This window comes from Ranitomeya variabilis, chromosome 6 (assembly GCF_051348905.1).
Source record: "Ranitomeya variabilis isolate aRanVar5 chromosome 6, aRanVar5.hap1, whole genome shotgun sequence".
Lineage (NCBI taxonomy): Eukaryota > Metazoa > Chordata > Amphibia > Anura > Dendrobatidae > Ranitomeya > Ranitomeya variabilis.
In genome coordinates this window covers 24,589,828-24,610,510 of record NC_135237.1, presented here as the reverse complement: position 1 = coordinate 24,610,510, position 20,683 = coordinate 24,589,828, and the positions used below count along the sequence as shown (strand labels likewise).

The window sequence follows — 20,683 nt, the reverse complement described above, 5'->3', positions numbered from 1 at the left end:
ACCCCCCCAACGAACCTATCCATTACAGTAAATGGCTGCCCACTCTCCCCAGTCCCACAAGCTCGCTGCCTCGGGGTAATCCTTGACGCTGATCTCTCCTTCAAACCACATATCCAAGCCCTTTCCACTTCCTGCCGACTTCAACTCAAAAATATTTCACGAATCCGTTCATTCCTCAACCAAGAATCTGCAAAAACCCTAGTCCATGCCCTCATCATCTCTCGCCTCGACTACTGCAACCTCCTGCTCTGTGGCCTCCCCTCGAACACTCTCGCACCCCTCCAATCTATTCTAAACTCTGCTGACCGACTAATCCACCTGTCCCCCCGCTATTTTCCGGCCTCTCCCCTCTGTAAATCCCTTCACTGGCTCCCCATTGCCCAGAGACTCCAGTACAAAACCCTAACGATGACATACAAAGCCATCCACAACCTGTCTCCTCCATACATCTGTGACCTCGTCTCCCGGCACTTACCTACATGTAACCTCCTGCTCTGTGGCCTCCCCTCTAACACTCTCGCACCCCTCCAATCTATTCGAAACTCAGTCACCCGACTAATCCACCTGTCTCCCCGCTATTCCCCGGCCTCTCCCCTCTGTCAATTGGTTCACTGGCTTCCTATCATCCAGAGACTCCAGTGCAAAACCCTAACCATGACATTACAAAGCCATCCACAACCTGTCTCCTCCATACATCTGTGACCTCGTCTCCCGGCACTTACCTACACGCAACCTCCGATCCTCACAAGATCTCCTTCTCTACTCCCCTCTTATCTCCTCTTCCCACAATCATATACAAGATTTCTCTCGCGTATCACCCCTACTCTGGAACCTTCTACCACAACACATCATACTCTCGCCTACCATCAGAATCTTCAAAAAGAATCTGAAGACCGACCTCTTCTGACAAGCCTACAACCTGCAGTAACCACCGATCAACCAACCGCTGCACGACCAGCTCTATCCTCACCTACTGCATTCTCACCCATCCCTTGTAGATTGTGAGCCTTCGCGGGCAGGGTCCTCACTCCTCCTGTACCAGTTAGACTTGTATTGTTTAAGATTATTGTACTTGTTTTTATTATGTATACCCCTCCTCACTTGTAAAGCGCCATGGAATAAATGGCGCTATAACAATAAATAATAATAATAATATATATATATATATATGTATATATATATATATATATATATATATATATATATATATATATATATATATACACAGTATATAGTATATACAGTACAGAACCAAAAGTTTGGACACACCTTCTCATTTAAAGATTTTTCTGTGTTTTCATGACTATGAAAATTGTACATTCACACTGAAGGCATCAAAACTATGAATTAACACATGTGGAATAACACATGTGGAATACTTAACAAAAAAGTGTGAAACAACTGAAAATATGTCTTATATTCTAGGTTCTTTGATGACTGCTTTGCACACTCTTGGCATTCTCTTGATGGACTTCAAGAGGTAGTCACCGGGAATGGTTTTCACTTCACAGGTGTGCCCTGTCAGGATTAATAAGTGGGATTTCTTGCCTTATAAATGGGGTTGGGGCCATCAGTTGTGTTGAGCAGAAGTCTGGTGGATACACAGCTGATAGTCCTAATGAGTAGACTGTTAGAATTTGTATTATGGCAAGAAAAAAGCAGATAAGTAATGAAAAACGAGTGGCCATCATTACTTTAAGAAATGAAGGTCAGTCAGTCTGAAAAATTGGGAAAACTTTGAATGTGTCCCCAAGTGCAGTGGCAAAAACCATCAAACACTACAAAGAAACTGGCTCACATGAGGACCGCCCCAGGAAAGGAAGACCAAGAATCACCTCTGCTTCTGAGGATAAGTTTATCCGAGTCACCAGCCTCAGAAATCGCAGGTTAACATCAGCTTAGATTAGAGACCAGGTCAATGACACACAGAGTTCTAGCAGCAGACACATCTCTACAACAACTGTTAAGAGGAGACTTTGTGCAGCAGGCCTTCATGGTAAAATAGCTGATAGGAAACCACTGCTAAGGACAGGCAACAAGCAGAAGAGACTTGTTTGGGCTAAAGAACACAAGGAATGGACATTAGACCAGTGGAAATCTGTGCTTTGGTCTGATGAGTCCAAATGTGTCATCTTTTGTTCCAACCACCGTGTCTTTGTGCAATGCAGAAAAGGTGAACGGATGGACTCTACATGCCTGGTTCCCACCGTGAAGCATGGAGGAGGAGGTGTGATGGTGTGGGGGGGGGGGCTTTGCTGGTGATACTGTTGGGGATTTATTCAAAATTGAAGGTATACTGAACCAGCATGGCTACCACAGCATCTTGCAGCGGCATGCTATTCCATCCGGTTTGCGTTTAGTTGGACCATCATTTATTTTTCAACAGCACAATGACCCCAAACACACCTCCAGGCTGTGTAAGGGCTATTTGACCAAGAAGGAGGGTGATGGGGTGCTACGCCAGATGACCTGGCCTCCACAGTCACCAGACCTGAACCCAATCGAGATGGTTTGGGGTTAGCTGGACCGCAGAGTGAAGGCAAAAGGGCCAACAAGTGCTAAGCATCTCTGGGAACTCCTTCAAGATTGTTGGAAGACCATTCCTGGTGACTACCTCTTGAAGCTCATCAAGAGAATGCCAAGAGTGTGCAAAGCAGTCATCAAAGCAAAAGGTCGCTACTTTGAAAAACCTAGAATATAAGAAATATTTTCAGTTGTTTCACACTTTTTTGTTAAGTATATAATTCCACATGTGTTAATTTATAGTTTTGATGCCTTCAGTGTGAATGTACAATTTTCATAGTCATGAAAATGCAGAAAAATCTTTAAATGAGAAAGTGTGTCCAAACTTTTGGTCTGTACTGTATATATATTCATCTGTCCCTGGTCCTCACCTGTCGCTCTCACTCATTTGGTCAATCTTTCGGGCACCTTCGGCGCCTCCTATACCGAATTTACAACGTGAAGTCATGACATGGAAGAGCAACAACATCCTGACGTGTCTTACTCTACAACATCCTCTGGTCCATGGCTGAGGAACCAGAATCCTCCTTCTCTCGATACCTCTTCTGAGGAATAGGACCAGGGCAGCTTTATCTCTGACATTGAGAGAGATTTTATTATTTTATTTACCGGCCTTCAGCTTGATCTCGATTCTCAAGCCATGAAAATTTCATGGATTAATTTCTGTAGGTAGATCAATCTTGTGCAAACCTAGATAAGTCCACTAGGGTCTTCTGCACTGTTACTGTGATACTTTCAAGCCATCGGGTTATTGGTCTTCCATATTGTCTTGTTCCTTCTATTCTTCCGACCACAATGTCATTCTCCAATGATTGTTTGCTTTATATGATGTGTCCACAGTAGGCAAGTCGAAGCTTGGTGATCCTTGCTTCAAGTGACATGTCTAGATTGATTTTTTCCAAAGTTGATTTGTTTGTTCTTCTTACTATCCATGATATTGATAACAACCTTCTCCAGCACCACATATTGAAGGTGTTGATTCATCTTCTGTCTTGTTTCTTTATCGTCCAGGTTTCACATCCGCTTGTTTCTACAAAAAAGACCAAACTATGTACGAGCTGTATCTTCACCGCCAGTGATGAAGTCCTTGATTTTAAGACCTTGTCCAGTGACTTCATTGAGGGGCCTGATAATCTGAAAAAAGTGATGCTTGCAGGGAGGAGGACTCTGACCGGTGGCCACAGTTTCCAGTGAGGTCGCTACATCGGGGTCATAAGAATATTTTTGCTCAATTCTAAAATCTATATTTTTTCAAAACTTATTGGCTCTTTAGAACTTAGCAAAATGGCAGCCAACTGAATGCACGTATCTAAAAGAAAACTTAAAATTTTAAGTGAGATTTTAGGCTAATTTGATTCTTCTCGAATCGATTGGCTCATCTCTAGTGCCGGATCCTCTAGGGTTAGACTGAAGCTGCTCCGGGCAAAATGCCTCCATGTTGCCGTTCGAAGCTTCCTGTGTTGACGGGGCTCTTATAGACGGCAATGAGGCTGTAATACGTACGCTATGATTATTATACATATGTACTGTTATTAGGCAATGTGGAAGGATCTACAACAACCCCCCGAAGGAGATGAGATATATTGAAAGACATTGATGTGGAGATTATAAATTATATTATATTAGACCAATAAACTCTCAGAAGAATTATCATAAAATAATCTCTTTAATCTCGTCGAAAGTAAGGATCCATCTACGGTCCTCTCCTTGCAGAACGCGTTGCTCCTGATGTGATGTGACAAGCTGTAGACAGCAAACGATCTCATTGTTTAGCACCTGACAGTGTTAAGCAGACTATTGTCTCTTTCTTCACGATTCACTAACACGGATGAATAATTAAACATTTACACTGCGTGGATAGAGACAACCTGTCTATCAAGGAGAGTCATAACTGTGGGGGACATGGTTTACAGAAAGAATAATTACCGTAAGAATAAGAACATGACATCAGTGAATATTGGCATTTAAGTTTAGCAAAACAAGTACGGAATCCGATAATCGCTTCTTCCTTTCTCGTACAGCACACAGCTAAGTTACATGGACTTATGGTTGAGGTGTTGATTGTAGCCCCTCATTTCCTACATTTTTACCAAACATTGAATTGTTAAATAACAATATAACATGCAAGATATGAAGAGAGTGGAGGTACAATTAATAACAGCACTCCATGTGGTTCGGAGTGGTATTGCAAAGAATGCAAAAATTACCAGTTTTATCGTGGTACCACTACTGTCAAATCAATGCATTTCTATAAATAAGCCAATTGTAATATTATAGGGTAGCATAGATTTATCAATGTTATTAAAGGTGATGTCCGGGAGTCAAATGTTAATTGCCTATCCTTGGGAAAAGTCATTCATATAAGATCATCAGATGGGTGGGTCAACGATTAATTGTTTGCATTAAATGGTGTCCCTCACATTTACTTAACCCCTGTGCTGCCTACCTCCTACTTTATTCTATGCTGTCCTCTATCACTAATGTGCCCCCTCTATCTACCCACTATTGTCCTATACTACCTGAGATCCTATTTCTATCAACAGTACATGGCATCACAATATGTAAACATTACATATCACATCAATAACAATGAGGTGCCACATATAACCGTGTGAACAGCATCCAGGAGAAAGAAGGCACGTGAGGGTGCCCTCCACCTCCTTACAGTGGAGACATGCTGGGCTGCACATAGCCACCATCTACCACTCCTTGGCAGTCCCCGATAATGCAGCTGCTGACCCCACATGTCAGGTTCGAGTTTCAGGCCTCACTAGGACCAGAGGTTCGAGTTCAAGACTGGCCATGCGAGTATCAAGAGTTCGGGTTCAGGAAACTGGATAGATAACAACTAACCAACTAAGGGCAGGAGACCTGGCAACATACAGTTGCACACACCAACATCAATAACAAATTATCTCAGGCACCTCACAGTTGGGGAGGGAGCATTTTACTATGTGCGCGCGCTGCCTCGTTAAGAGCAGTGGAGCGCGAGCGCACATGCACTAAGCGTGCAGATGGCAAAGTCAGTGCGGCGTGCACTGGGGAAGGAGAGAGAGAAACACAGGGATGCTGCCACAGCTGGAGCAGTGAGTGTTGCAGGGAAAAGATGGACATAGCGGTGGCACCAGCAAAAGTTGCGGCAAAGTAGTGATGGAAGTGCTGCAAGAAGCAGTGCAGCACGATGGCCTAAGACTGGAAGGAGCAGAGCGGTGAACACAATGAGTAGGATGTGACTGATCAGGCATGCGAGTTACCGACATAACACTGGTTCGGCTTATACAGGAATAACAAACACTTAATTGATGGAGCTGATGACTGATAGACCCCCACCAACCCAATATTATTCCTAAGGATAAGTCATCAATGTTTTAAGTTCTAGACAATTTATTAAAGAGGACTTGTCACCACATCAAAAGTGGCCAGTTTATTCTTTTATTTCATTCCTCTTGCTCCCCTAAGTATTCTGTATTTTTGTTATTTGTTTTTTGTAAACTGACATAAGGATCCAGAGAAATTTAGGCCTTTTTATTTACTACAAATTGTTATGTTTTTTATTATGGGGCGGATCCTGTAAGCTACGCCCCTCAATAAAAAACACAAAAATCAGCATTAAATAAAAAACACCATAACTGTGCAACAATATAGCAGATATATATGAAAAAAATGTCGTACTCCAGGGGACAGCAGAAGTAAAATAAGAGCAATAACTGGCCACTTTTGACGTGAATACAGGTTTTCTTTAAAAAAGTGATTCCACTAGGTATTTTATTAGAAGCTTCATGATATGTAAGAAAAGAGGACAATACAATGAGAAATTAGCAAAAATCCTAATACAAACTGTATAATAAAAATAAATGGTGCCACCTAGAAAAATAAATTTGTGAGATATGCACCATTCTATGAACAAAATAAAGTGAAAAATAACTAAAATGGTCAGTGAGTTTTGCAAATATTACTGAACATGTCACTTGCACCATGTTAATAATTACGATGAAAATGTGTACCAATGGTGGCCACTTATAGATTAAGGTATCATTTTTGAATTGTGCATGACTATACTAAGTAAACAATTGGTGGTGATTATTTTTTAAGGAAAAAATAACCCTAAAAATAATTAAAAATACTAAATATTCTAGCATTGTTAGCACATGATAGCTTAATAATATATAGCAGTTTTCAAATTTTTGTTGACCTGCAATACCATGCCCCACCACATGGTGTGCTGTAATACAAAAAAGGAGAAGGAGGAGCAATGACGATCACCAGGTCATGTAGTCACAATTCCATTAAGTGTTCAAATATTTGCAATATGTTCTTATGATGACATAAGGTTAAACAAGATCATATTCACAACCTACCACCAGAAAGAAGCGCTGTTTTACTCTGCATTGAGGGACTTGGGTTTTGGAATCTGTTGCTAAATGACATGAAAAGATGTTTGCAGAATTCATCAGGCAGGTCAACCTCCAAAAATGTCTTCATAAATAGCTGGAAACCTTCAAAGTCAATTGCCTGGTGGTAAAAAAAAAATGTAGACAGGAGGCATTAAAAGACAATTTACCAGTCATCAATCACTGACAGTGTCCTTGTCGCCCTTGCTAAATTATACCTCTTCTTCAAAGTCCAATGTGGAATAAGGGAAGAGAACTGATCAGCGCCCTAAAGACATCATTAGCTGGGAAAAAAGGCCAGTTTAGCCATTATTATCACTACTTTAATTCTACCTTCTATGTACTGTACAAGAAAATCACTAGTTTCCATCCACGTGCAATACTAAGCATATTATATAAATACATACTACTGCCACTATTATTCTATCATAATACTACTCCTACATATACAAGAATGTAATTACTATAATACTGCTCCCTATGTACAATAAAATAACTACCATAATACTGCCCCTATGTACAAGAATATAACTACTATAATACTGCCCCTATGTACAAGAATATAACTACTATAATACTGCCCCTATGTACAAGAATATAACTACTATAATACTGCCCCTATGTACAAGAATATAACTACTATAATACTGCCCCTATGTACAAGAATATAACTACTATAATACTGCCCCTATGTACAAGAATATAACTACTATAATACTGCTCCTATGTACAAGAATATAACTACTATAATACTGGCCCTATGTACAAGAATATAACTACTATAATACTGCTGCTATGTACAAGAATATAACTACTATAATACTGCCCCTATGTACAAGAATATAACTACTATAATACTGTCCCTATGTAAAAGAAAATAACTACTGTAATACTGCCCCTATGTACAAGAATATAACTACTATAATACTGCCCCATATGTACAAGAATATAACTACTATAATACTGCTCCTATGTACAAGAATATAACTACTATAATACTGCTCCTATGTACAAGAATATAACTACTATAATACTGCTCCTATGTACAAGAATATAACTACTATAATACTGCTCCTATGTACAAGAATATAACTACTATCATACTGCTCCTATGTACAAGAATATAACTACTATAATACTGCTCCTATGTACAAGAATATAACTACTATAATACTGCTCCTATGTACAAGAATATAACTACTATAATACTGCTCCTATGTACAAGAAAATAACTACTATAATACTGCCCCCTATGTACAGGAATATAACCACTATAATACTGCCCCTATGTACAAGAATATAACTACTATAATACTGCCCCTATGTACAAGAATATAACTAGTATAATACTGCTCCTATGTACAAGAATATAACTACAATAATACAGCTACTACATATACAAGAATGTAATTACTATAATACTGCTCCCTATGTACAAGAATATAACTACTATAATACTGCTCCTACATATACAAGAATGTAATTACTATAATACTGCTCCTATGTACAAGAATATAACTTCTATAACACTGCCCCTATGTACAAGAATACAACTACTATAACACTGACTCCTATGTGCAAGAATATAACTACTATAATACTGCCCCTATGTACAAGAAAACAACTACTGTAATACTGACCCCTATGTACAAGAATATAACTGCTATAAGACTGCTCCTGTGTACAAGAATGTACTATAATCCTGCTCCTATGTTCAAGAGTATAACTACTATAATACTGCTCCTATGTACAAGAATATAACTACTATAACACTGCCCTATGTAGAAGAATATAACTACTATAATACTGCCCCTATGTACAAGAAAATAACTACTATAATACTGCTCCTATGTACAAGAATATAACTACTGTAATACTGCCCCCATCCACAGGAATATAACTGCTATAATACTGCCTCCTATGTTCAAGAATATAACTACTATAATACTGCTCCTATATACAAAAAAATAACTACTATAATACTGCTCCTATGTACAAGAATATAACTACTATAATACTGCCCCGATGTACAAGAATATAACTGATATAATACTGCCTCCTATGTACAAGAAGATAACTATTATAATACTGCCCCTATGTACAAGAATATAACTACTATAATACTGCTCCTATGTACAAGAATATAACTACTATAATACTGCCCCTATGTACAAGAATATATCTACTATAATACTGCTCCTATGTACAAGAATATAACTACTATAATACTGCCCCCTATGTACAAGAATATAACTACTGTAATACTGATCTTATATGCAAGAATATAACTACTATAATGATGCCCCCTATGTACAAGAATATAACTACTATAATACTGCCCCCTACGTACAAGAATATAACTACTGTAATACTGCTCCTATGTACAAGAAAATAACTACTATAATACTGCCCCTTTGTACAAGAATATAACTACTATAATACTGCTCCTATGTACAAGAATATAACTACTATAATATTGCCCCTATGTACAAGAATATAACTACTATAACACTGCCACCATGTACAAGAATACAACTACTATAATACTGCTCCTATGTACAAGAATATAACTACTATAATACTGTCCCTATATACAAGAATATAACTATTATAATACTGCCCCTATGTACAAGAATATAACTGCTATAATACTGCCTCCTATGTACAAGAATATAACTACTATAATACTGCTCCTATGTACAAGAATATAACTACTATAATACTGCCCCTATGTACAAGAATATAACTACTATAATACTGCCCCTATGTACAAGAATATAACTACTATAATACTGCCCCTATGTACAAGAATATAACTACTATAATAGTGCCCCTATATACAAGAATATAACTACTATAACACTGCCCCTATGTACAAGAATATAACTGCTATAATACTGCCTCCTATGTACAAGAATATAACTACTATAATACTGCTCCTATGTACAAGAATATAACTACTATAATACTGCCCTGTTGTGAACTCCGTTTTCAGGCTCCCTCTTGTGGTCACAGATGGTATTGTGTGACTTTGGTTTTTTGGCTCCCCCTGGTGGTTTGGTTTATTATCCTGCGGGTCTGCTGGATCAGCTGCCTCGTTATTCACCAGGGAGGCTCCTATTTAGCTCTGCTTCACTTCCACTTGTTGCCGGCTGTCAATGTATTCAGTGCTATTCTGATTACTCCTGATTATCTCGTTTTCTGCCTCTTCAGGATAAGCTAAGTTCTGTTTGAATATTTTTTGCTCATCTGCCTGCAATATGATTTCTGTGTATGATGAGTCTAGTCCAGCTTGCTAACATGTGATTTCTTTTTGCTGGTAAGCTCTGGGGTACGGAGTTGCTTCCCCCGCACCATTAGTTGGTGCGGGGGCTCGAGCAATCTCTGCGTGGATATTTTGAATAGGGTTTTTTATTGACCGCACAGTTCCCTTCCTATTTTCTGCTATCTAGTATTAGCGGGCCTCATTTGCTAAATCTGATTTCATCTCTGCGTTTGTGCTTTCCCTTTAACTCACCGTTAATATTTGTGGGGGGCTATTCTATATCTTTGGGGTCATTCCACTGAGGCAAGAGAGGACTTTCTTTCCCTCCAGGAATAGTCAGTTTCTCAGGCCGTGACGAGATGTCTAGGATTTTTAGGTAACGCTCCACGGCTGCCTATAGTTGTTTGCGGATAGGATCAGGTTGCGGTCAATCTAGTTACCACTTCCCCAGAGCTAGTAGTCTGTTCAGTTACTTAGCTAGTCCGACCTGCTATCCTTGCCACTAGGATCATAACACTGCCCCTATGTACAAGAATATAACTACTATAATACTGCTCCTATGTACAAGAATATAACTACTATAATACTGCTCCTATGTACAAGAATATAACTACTATAATACTGCTCCTATGTACAAGAATATAACTACTATAATACTGCTCCTATGTACAAGAATATAACTACTATAATACTGCTCCCTATGTACAAGAATATCTACTATAATACTGCCCCTATGTACAAGAATATAACTACTATAATACTGCTCCTATGTACAAGAATATAACTACTATAATATTGCCCATATGTACAAGAATATAATTACTGTACTATATTATTCACTATAAATGGGATTTTGAGGTAATTCCTCAGATTTTTATCATACATTTTGTAGAAACAAGTCAAATATTTGAAATGTAGTTTAATAATTTAAAAATTACTTACTTGATTCAGAATATCCTGTTTCTGGATGGCATGTGAAGATAAAAATAAGAGCACATATTAACAAGTGTTTGAGATGTAACATTTTGCCCATACATTTTTTGTGTATACATTACACAATATTCTTTCTCATTGTAATATATACATTATGCCTTTTTGATGGTTTTTGCATTATTTTTGAATACTGTACAATGTTACATATATCTCTATGTCTGTCAATTACTGAAACATATCCAAAATGTAAAAAAACATATATATATAAGATGATAGGAAGTGTGTTATGATGCAGATAAAGATAAAGATAATGTAAAGAAATAAATTATAAAACAATAAAACTGGGAATGGAATTTCATAAAAAGTTGAAATTAAACAATCTAAAATTAGCCATTTTATTATCTTCATTTATTAATCTTTATTTTAGTGTCATTTCAAATATGGGTTTGAAAAAAAATTTCATGTGAGGATAAAAAGAAGTCCTTGCTGTATTTTATTTAACCCATATCTGTAACTACACTATAAAATCAAGTTAAGTAAATGAAGATAAGTTGAACAAAAATTACGTTAGGAAGTAGAGTGTGCCATACAAAAAACTCATAGTAACAAATAATCATTGCGCTTGGGATTAGATGAAGAATATAGACATCTTTGGGAACAATTTATTCATTTAATTCAATTTAGTCATGTAATTTTGAATAAAATCATCTCCTCTCAGCTGATTTTTGACCAAGTTCAGCTCATCTTTCTCATGATCATGAATCAGCTGAGAGGAGCCCAGAGGAACAGTGTTAAAAGTTAAGAACTTCGTCACCAAACAAACCAGAAGGCGTCTATATTTTTTAGCTTTGTATAAAATTGCAGAACTTCATGCATGTTACAGGCTGTGTTCACATTTTCATCAAAGAATATTGGACCGCAGCCCGTGGAACCATTGGCACACTTCAAATTCTGGTGTTTTGTATCAGGAAGTGTCATGAGCGTATCATGTCCCGCTGGAAGACCTGGAGTTAGACGGTCACGTTGGTTAATGAATCGCAAGTCTTCTTTACAGATTGTGTGATTCATGTCCTATTTTAAATGGATTTTGTTCCTTCGGTGCTGAGAGGGTTAAGGACTCTTTCCATGCTGACTGAGACCATACAGTCTGGTTGTTCTCAGCTGCAACTGCTTATCATTTGCTTACTCTATTTACAGTATACAGGCTCTGGGTGGTTAGTCCCTGCTGGTGAAAGATTTGTCTTCCTGTGCTGTGTGCTAAAGCTAAGTGGTTGGAGTAGAGTTGTTGTAGTAGTGTTCTGTGGTTTGCTGCAGTACGTGTGTGTTTATCGCCTGGTCCCTGTTCCTATTTAGATTATTCCTCCCTGTCCCTATCCTCCCTATTGTTGGTTAGTGCTTTTATATAATAGGGGTTTTCTGTTATCCCTGTTTTGTCTTTTTGTCTTGTTTACCATACATTTATATCCCATGCCTCATAGGGTGGGGGAGGGGAAATATTAGGGTTTAACAGGAGCATAGTAACATCGGAGCCTCAGGCCTCTCTACCTTCAAGAGTACCCCTGGGACAGGGATACTTAGGGTCCCAGTTCCAGGAACAGTTTGATTCCCCTTTCACTTACCGAAGACCGTCACAGCGTGACAGGTAGTGAGCGTTTGTGCGACTCGCGTGAATTTTCTGAGCACCAGGACTTCTTCTGCGTGGAAGCACCATGATGCATTATAATGGCACCAAATGGCCGTCTACGATCATATCCAGTTGCCAATGTCAATACACCCAATGCTTCTAATGCTTGCACTGCTGATGCTAGGTGGCTTCGAATTCCCTTGATCATTTTGCAATGATTTTTTGGACTTCTCATATTCCTCTACTGGACGTCTAGAACAATGATTTGCACCTCACCATGTACATGGCTTTCTGCTGGACCGGCTGGTTATAGTGACGCATTCAGTAGACATATTATTATTATTATTATTCATTTTAAGACATGAAAAGTCTTATTTTATTCTGATCTCGTAACACTTCAGTCTGTACAAATACCATAATCCGTTCTCCGAGGCTGATATTAGTATAATAAATGAGGGACAGAATATTCCCTTTCGTAGATCGGCAGCGAGGGAACATTTATTCAAGTGTCTAATGAGATTCCTTCAGTCACATTGTACAAGTTGCCCCTCGACATCCCTCTTATTATGTCAGCAGTTCAAATAGCCAAAGGACATCTCAATCCAGAAATAAAAAAGCTGATAAAGGCGTCGCATCGGCATTACACCGCGGATACGCTGTGCGCCATCAGGTCTTATGTCTGAGACACAATACGGCTCAATATTTCTACTACATCATTAAATGGGTTCAATATTCTTTGCTAATTAATGTAACAATCAGGGTGAAAAGTGACAGTAAAGGGTCTCTGTACAGAACGTGAGTCCTTGAGGTGTGATTATATGAATTATATACTTACACATTACACAAATATCTACAAATGATATCAATATATTTTCCGCCAAACTTAAAAAAAATAAAAAGATAAACAAAAACCTTAAAGAGGAGAGAGGCAGTGGAACGCTACAAAGTTTTAATTTGATCACTAAGAAATGTTGCTGATGCGATTCTCAGAAGAATTTTTATTTGTTTTCACCTTCAAAAGGTTAAAATTATAATAGTCAAAACTTTTTTTTTCTAAATAGCTTTGTTTTTGATTGACAAGGTTTAATTTGTTTAGGCACCGTTGTGCTATCACATGTGCAAGCGCTACATTTATTTATCAATTTTTTTTTGCTAAATGCAGAAAGATAAATACAACTGTGATATTTTTATTTATGTTAATTACTAGAGATGATAATAATCTTTATTTTTATATAGCGCTAACATATTCCGCAGCGCTTTACAGTTTGCACACATTATCATCGCTGTCCCTGTTGGGGCTCACAATCTATAATCCCTATCAGTATGTCTTTGGAATGTGGGAGGAAACCGGAGAACCCGGAGGGAACCCAGACCAACACAGGGAAAATATACAAACTCAGATGAGCGGATCGATCCAGCTCAAGTCAAGATTGCAGAAAAACACGGTTTCACGTGAACTCAAACACTTTGAGGTTCATATGCAATTCGTAAAAAAAAATCCCTTGCCAACCATCAATTCATACACTGCTGAAGCAGGAGGGAGCTAATGTCATTTTGTGTTGCTACGCAGCTTTCCATGATATATACAGCTCTGGCAAAAATTAAAAGACCACTGCAAAATGTTCAGTTTGTCTGATTTTTCTCTTTATAGGTATATTTTTGAGTAAAATGTAAATTTTTCTTTTATTCTATAAACTTCTAACAACATGTCTCCCAAGTTCCAAGCAATACATTTTGTATTTTTTTCTGAAAAGGAGAAATGGTCAAAATAAAAAAAAAAATGCATTGCTTTCAGAGCTCAAATAATGCAAGAAAACAAGTTCATAATCATTTAGAAACAACAATAGTAATGTTATAACTCAGGAAGAGTTGAGAAATCAATATTTTGTGGAATAACCATGATTTTTAATCACAGCTTTCATACCTCTTGGCACCAGTTTTTCACACTGCTTTTGGGTGACCTTATGCCACTCCTAGTACAATAACATAAGCAGTTCTTCCTTGATGGCTTGTGACTATCCATTTTTTAATGGGGCTCAGGTCTGGAGATTGGGCTGGGGTTGTGATGTGGTGGTCTCTTAAGTTTTGCCAGAGCTGTGTATATATATATATATATATACTGGTCAAAAAAATAAAGGGAACACTAAAATCCCACATCCTAGATATCACTGAATGAAATATTACAGTTGTAAATGTTTATTCATTACATAGTGGAATGAGTTGAGAACAATAGAACATAAAAATGATCAACGTAAATCACAACTAATATGCCATGGAGGTCTGGAGTTGGAATGATGCTCAAAATCGAAGTGGAAAATGAAGTTACAGGCTGATCCAACTTCAGTGGAAATTCCTCATGACAAGGAAAAGATGCTCAGTATTGTGTGTGGCCTCCATGTGCCTGTATGACCTCCCTACAACGCCTGGGCATGCTCCTGATGAGGCGGTGGATGGTCTCCTGAGGGATCTCCTCCCAGACCTGGACTAAAGCATCCGCCAACTCCTGGACAGTCTGTGGTGCAATGTGACGTTGGTGGATGGTGCGAGACATGATGTTCCACATGTGTTCAATCGGATTCAGGTCCAGGGAACGGGCAGGCCAGTCCATAGCTTCAATGCCTTCATCTTGAGGAACTGCTGACACACTCCAGCCAAATGAGGTCTGGCATTGTCCTGCATTAGGAGGAACCCAGGGCCAACCGCACCAGCATATGGTCTCACAAGGGGTCTGAGAATCTCATCTTGGTACCTAATGGCATTCAGGCTACCTCTGGTGAGCACATTGAGGGCTGTGCAGCCCTCCAAAGAAATGCCACCCCACACCATTACTGACCCACTGCCAAACCGGTCATGCTGAAGGATGTTGCAGGCAGCAGATCACTCTCCATGGTGTCTCCAGACTCTGTCACGTCTGTCACATGTGCTCAGTGTGAACCTGCTTTCATCTGTGAAAAGCACAGGGCGCCAGTGGCAAATTTGCCAATCCTGGTGTTCTGTGGCAAATGCCAAGCGTCCTGAACAGTGTTGGGCTTTGAGCACAACCCCCATCTGTGGACGTCGGGCACTCAGACCATCCTCATGGAGTCCATTTCTAACCATTTGTGCAGACACATGCACATTTGTGGCCTGCTGGAGGTCATTTTGCAGGGCTCTGTCAGTGCTCCTACTGTTCCTCCTTGCAAAAAGGCTGAGGTTGCGGTCCTGCTGCTGGGTTGCTGCCCTCTTACGGCCCCATCCACATCTCCTTGTGTACTGGCCTGTCTCCTGGTAGCGCCTCCAGCCACTGGACACTACGCTGACAGACACAGTAAACCTTCTTGCCACAGCTCGCATTGATGTGCCAACCTGGATGAGCTGCACTACCTGAGCCACTTATGTGGGTTGTAGCGTCCGTCTCATGCTACCACGAGTGTGAAAGCACAACCAACATTCAAAAGTGACCAAAACATCAGCCAGAAAGCATTGGTACTGAGATGTGGTCTGTGGTCCCCACCTGCAGAACCACTCCTTTATTGAGGGTGTCTTGATAATTACCAATAATTTCCATCTATTGTCTATTCCATTTGAACAACAGCATGTGAAATTGATTGTCAATCACTGTTGCTTCCTAAGTGGACAGTTTGATTTCACAGAAGTTTAATTTACTTGGAGATATATTCTGTTGTTTAAGTGTTCCCTTTATTTTTTGAGCAATGTATATATGTACAGTATATATATATATATATATATATATACACTCACCGGCCACTTTATTAGGTACACCTGTCCAACTTCTTGTTAACACTTAATTTCTAATCAGCCAATCACATGGCGGCAACTCAGTGCATTTAGGCATGTAGACATGGTCAAGACAATCTCCTGCAGTTCAAACCGAGCATCAGTATGGGGAAGAAAGGTGATTTGAGTGCCTTTGAACGTGGCATGGTTGTTGGTGCCAGAAGGGCTGGTCTGAGTATTTCAGAAACTGCTGATCTACTGGGATATTCACGCACAACCATCTCTAGGGTTTACAGAGAATGGTCCGAAAAAGAAAAAAAATCCAGTGAGCGGCAGTTCTGTGGGCGGAAATGCCTTGTTGATGCCAGAGGTCAGAGGACAATGGGCAGACTGGTTCGAGCTGATAGAAAGGCAACAGTGACTCAAATCGCCACCCGTTACAACCAAGGTAGGCCTAAGAGCATCTCTGAACGCACAGTGCGTCGAACTTTGAGACAGATGGGCTACAGCAGCAGAAGACCACACCGGGTACCACTCCTTTCAGCTAAGAACAGGAAACTGAGGCTACAATTTGTACAAGCTCATCGAAATTGGACAGTAGAAGATTGGAAAAACGTTGCTTGGTCTGATGAGTCTCGATTTCTGCTGCGAAATTCGGATGGTAGGGTCAGAATTTGGCGTAAACAACATGAAAGCATGGATCCATCCTGCCTTGTATGGAGCATCTTTGGGATGTGCAGCCGACAAATCTGCGGCAACTGTGTGATGCCATCATGTCAATATGGACCAAAATCTCTGAGGAATGCTTCCAGCACCTTGTTGAATCTATGCCACGAAGAATTGAGGCAGTTCTGAAGGCAAAAGGGGGTCCAACCCGTTACTAGCATGGTGTACCTAATAAAGTGACCGGTGAGTGTATATATATATATATATATATATATATATATATATATATATATATATATATATACACTCACTGGCCACTTTATTAGGTACACCTGTCCAACTTCTTGTTAACACTTAATTTCTAATCAGCCAATCACATGGCGGCAACTCAGTGCATTTAGGCATGTAGACATGGTCAAGACAATCTCCTGCAGTTCAAACCGAGCATCAGTATGGGGAAGAAAGGTGATTTGAGTGCCTTTGAACGTGGCATGGTTGTTGGTGCCAGAAGGGCTGGTCTGAGTATTTCAGAAACTGCTGATCTACTGGGATTTTCACGCACAACCATCTCTAGGGTTTACAGAGAATGGTCCGAAAAAGAAAAAAAATCCAGTGAGCGGCAGTTCTGTGGGCGGAAATGCCTTGTTGATGCCAGAGGTCAGAGGAGAATGGGCAGACTGGTTCGAGCTGATAGAAAGGCAACAGTGACTCAAATCGCCACCCGTTACAACCAAGGTAGGCCTAAGAGCATCTCTGAACGCACAGTGCGTCGAACTTTGAGGCAGATGGGCTACAGCAGCAGAAGACCACACCGGGTAACACTCCTTTCAGCTAAGAACAGGAAACTGAGGCTACAATTTGTACAAGCTCATCGAAATTGGACAGTAGAAGATTGGAAAAACGTTGCTTGGTCTGATGAGTCTCGATTTCTGCTGCGACATTCGGATGGTAGGGTCAGAATTTGGCGTAAACAACATGAAAGCATGGATCCATCCTGCCTTGTATGGAGCATCTTTGGGATGTGCAGCCGACAAATCTGCGGCAACTGTGTGATGCCATCATGTCAATATGGACCAAAATCTCTGAGGAATGCTTCCAGCACCTTGTTGAATCTATGCCACGAAGAATTGAGGCAGTTCTGAAGGCAAAAGGGGGTCCAACCCGTTACTAGCATGGTGTACCTAATAAAGTGGCCGGTGAGTGTATATAGTCAGTGGGGTCCTCTCTCTCCTGTAGAGTGTAAGCGCTTATGGTCAGTGGGGTCCTCTCACTCCGGTAGAGTGTAAGCTCTTATAGTCAGTGGGGTCCTCTCTCCTGTAGAGTGTAAGCTCTTATGGTCAGTGGGGTCCTCTCTCTCTCCTGTAGAGTGTAAGCTCTTATGGTCAGTGGGGTCCTCTATCTCCTGTAGAGTGTCAGCTCTTATGGTCAGCGGGGTCCTCTTCTGTAGAGTGTAAGCTCTTATGGTCAGCAGGGTCCTTTCTCTCTCTCCTGTAGAGTGTAAGCTCTTATGGTCAGTGAGGTCCTCTCTCTCTCTCCTGTAGAGTGTAAGCTCTTATGGTCAGCGGGGTCCTCTCTCTCCTGGGGAAGGAAGTTTTACTTTCGAAACGCGCGTCGGGGAGGGCGGGTGACTGCTGGTGCCCTTGTTACACACCACTAGGTATGTTGGATAGGCATGATATTTACGCTTAGACTGCTATTTTCAATATGTGTTATGCTTCCACTCTTGTGATATCGGGCATTATGTGCGGTCTCCCACCGTTTGTGCTTTGACATGGTTCACTGCTTGTTTTAGCTTCATCCCTGTCTGTTACCTTCTGTATTTATAATAAAATTTATATTGCATATTTTTTACTAGTTTTGGAAATTTTTCCACTATTTCTTTTGTGGTGTTTTCTTGTTGACTCTAGTGGATCCTGATAGTCCTATTATTTTGGCTATGGATTGCCTCTATACTTCTATATATATCTGCTTATGATCAATGTTCATTATGAGGTACATCTGTAGCTGTGTGTTTTTCTGCTTGTTACTCTCCTGTAGAGTGTAAGCTCTTATGGTCAGCGGAGTCCTCTCTCTCTCCTGTAGAATGTAAGCTCTTATGGTCAGTGGGGTCCTCTCTCTCCTGTAGAGTGTAAGCTCTTATGGTCAGTGGGGTCCTCTCTCTCCTGTAGAGTATAAGCTCTTATGGTCAGCAGGGTCCTCTCTCTCCTGTAGAGTGTAAGCTCTTATGGTCAGCAGGGTCCTCTTTCTCCTGTAGAGTGTAAGCTCTTATGGTCAGCGGGGTCCTCTCTCTCCTGTAGAGTGTAAGCTCTTATGGTCAGTGGGGTCCTCTCTCTCCTGTAGAGTGTAAGCTCTTATGGTCAGCAGGGTCCTCTCTCTCCTGTAGAGTGTAAGCTCTTATGGTCAGCGGGGTCCTCTCTCTCCTGTAGAGTGTAAGCTCTTATGGTCAGTGGGGTCCTCTCTCTCCTGTAGAGTATAAGCTCTTATGGTCAGTGGGGTCCTCTCTCTCCTGTAGAGTGTAAGCTCTTATGGTCAGTGGGGTCCTCTCTCTTTCTCTCCTGTAGAGTGTAAGCTCTTATGGTCAGTGGGGTCCTCTCTCTCTCCTGTAGAGTATAAGCTCTTATGGTCAGTGGGGTCCTCTCTCTCCTGTAGAGTGTAAGCTCTTATGGTCAGCGGGGTCCTCTCTCTCTCCTGTAGAGTGTAAGCTCTTATGGTCAGTGGGGTCCTCTCTCTCCTGTAGAGTTTAAGCTCTTATGGTCAGTGGGGTCCTCTCTCTCCTGTAGAGTGTAAGCTCTTATGGTCAGTGGGGTCCTCTCTCTCTCTCTCCTGTAGAGTGTAAGCTCTTATGGTCAGTGGGGTCCTCTCTCTCTCCTGTAGAGTATAAGCTCTTATGGTCAGCGGAGTCCTCTCTCTCCTGTAGAGTGTAGGCTGTTATGGTCAGTGGGGTCCTCTCTCTCCTGTAGAGTGTAAGCTCTTATGGTCAGTGGGGTCCTCTCTCTCCTGTAGAGTGTAAGCTCTTATGGTCAGTGGGGTCCTCTCTCTCCTGTAGAGTGTAAGCTCTTATGATCAGTGGGGTCCTCTCTCTCCTGTAGAGTGTAAGCTCTTATGGTCAGTGGGGTCCTCTCTCTCCGGTAGAGTGTAAGCTCTTATGGTCAGTGGGGTCCTCTCTCTCTCCTGTAGAGTGTAAGCTCTTATGGTCAGTGGGGTCCTCTCTCTCTCCTGTAGAGTATAAGCTCTTATGGTCAGTGGGGTCCTCTCTCTTTCTCTCCTGTAGAGTGTAAGCTCTTATGGTCAGTGGGGTCCTCTCTCTCTCCTGTAGAGTGCTCACTATTGCTATGCAATGTTTTCCATGCAGCTGATGATTGTATTTGTGTGCTAAAAAAGGAAATGAAGAGCGTGACATCTCATATCTCTATGTGCTGTATATGGAAGTGATTGCACCAGCTTGGTTCCTCCCACCAGCTCAGTGTAGATTGCAAATAAAAGATGAAGCCTCCAGAGGAAAAATATGGTGAAAATGCAAGTTACCAGTTATACAATAGCCAGAAAAAAGTGTTATTCCTCAGG

General features: G+C 40.6%; 1 protein-coding gene across 3 annotated transcripts in view; it reads right to left on the bottom strand.

Annotated features, from left to right (window-relative positions):
* Positions 1–20,683, bottom strand: part of DGKB (diacylglycerol kinase beta) — a 655,304-nt gene that overhangs the window by 462,020 nt on the left and 172,601 nt on the right. For all 3 annotated transcript variants that reach the window (XM_077268080.1, XM_077268081.1, XM_077268082.1), the window contains exons 4-5: positions 11,122–11,142; positions 6,882–7,035 (exon numbers count right to left, since the gene is read on the bottom strand). In XM_077268080.1, coding sequence (XP_077124195.1) covers positions 6,882–7,035; positions 11,122–11,142 — 175 coding nt within the window. The remainder of the gene's footprint in view (positions 1–6,881; positions 7,036–11,121; positions 11,143–20,683) is intronic.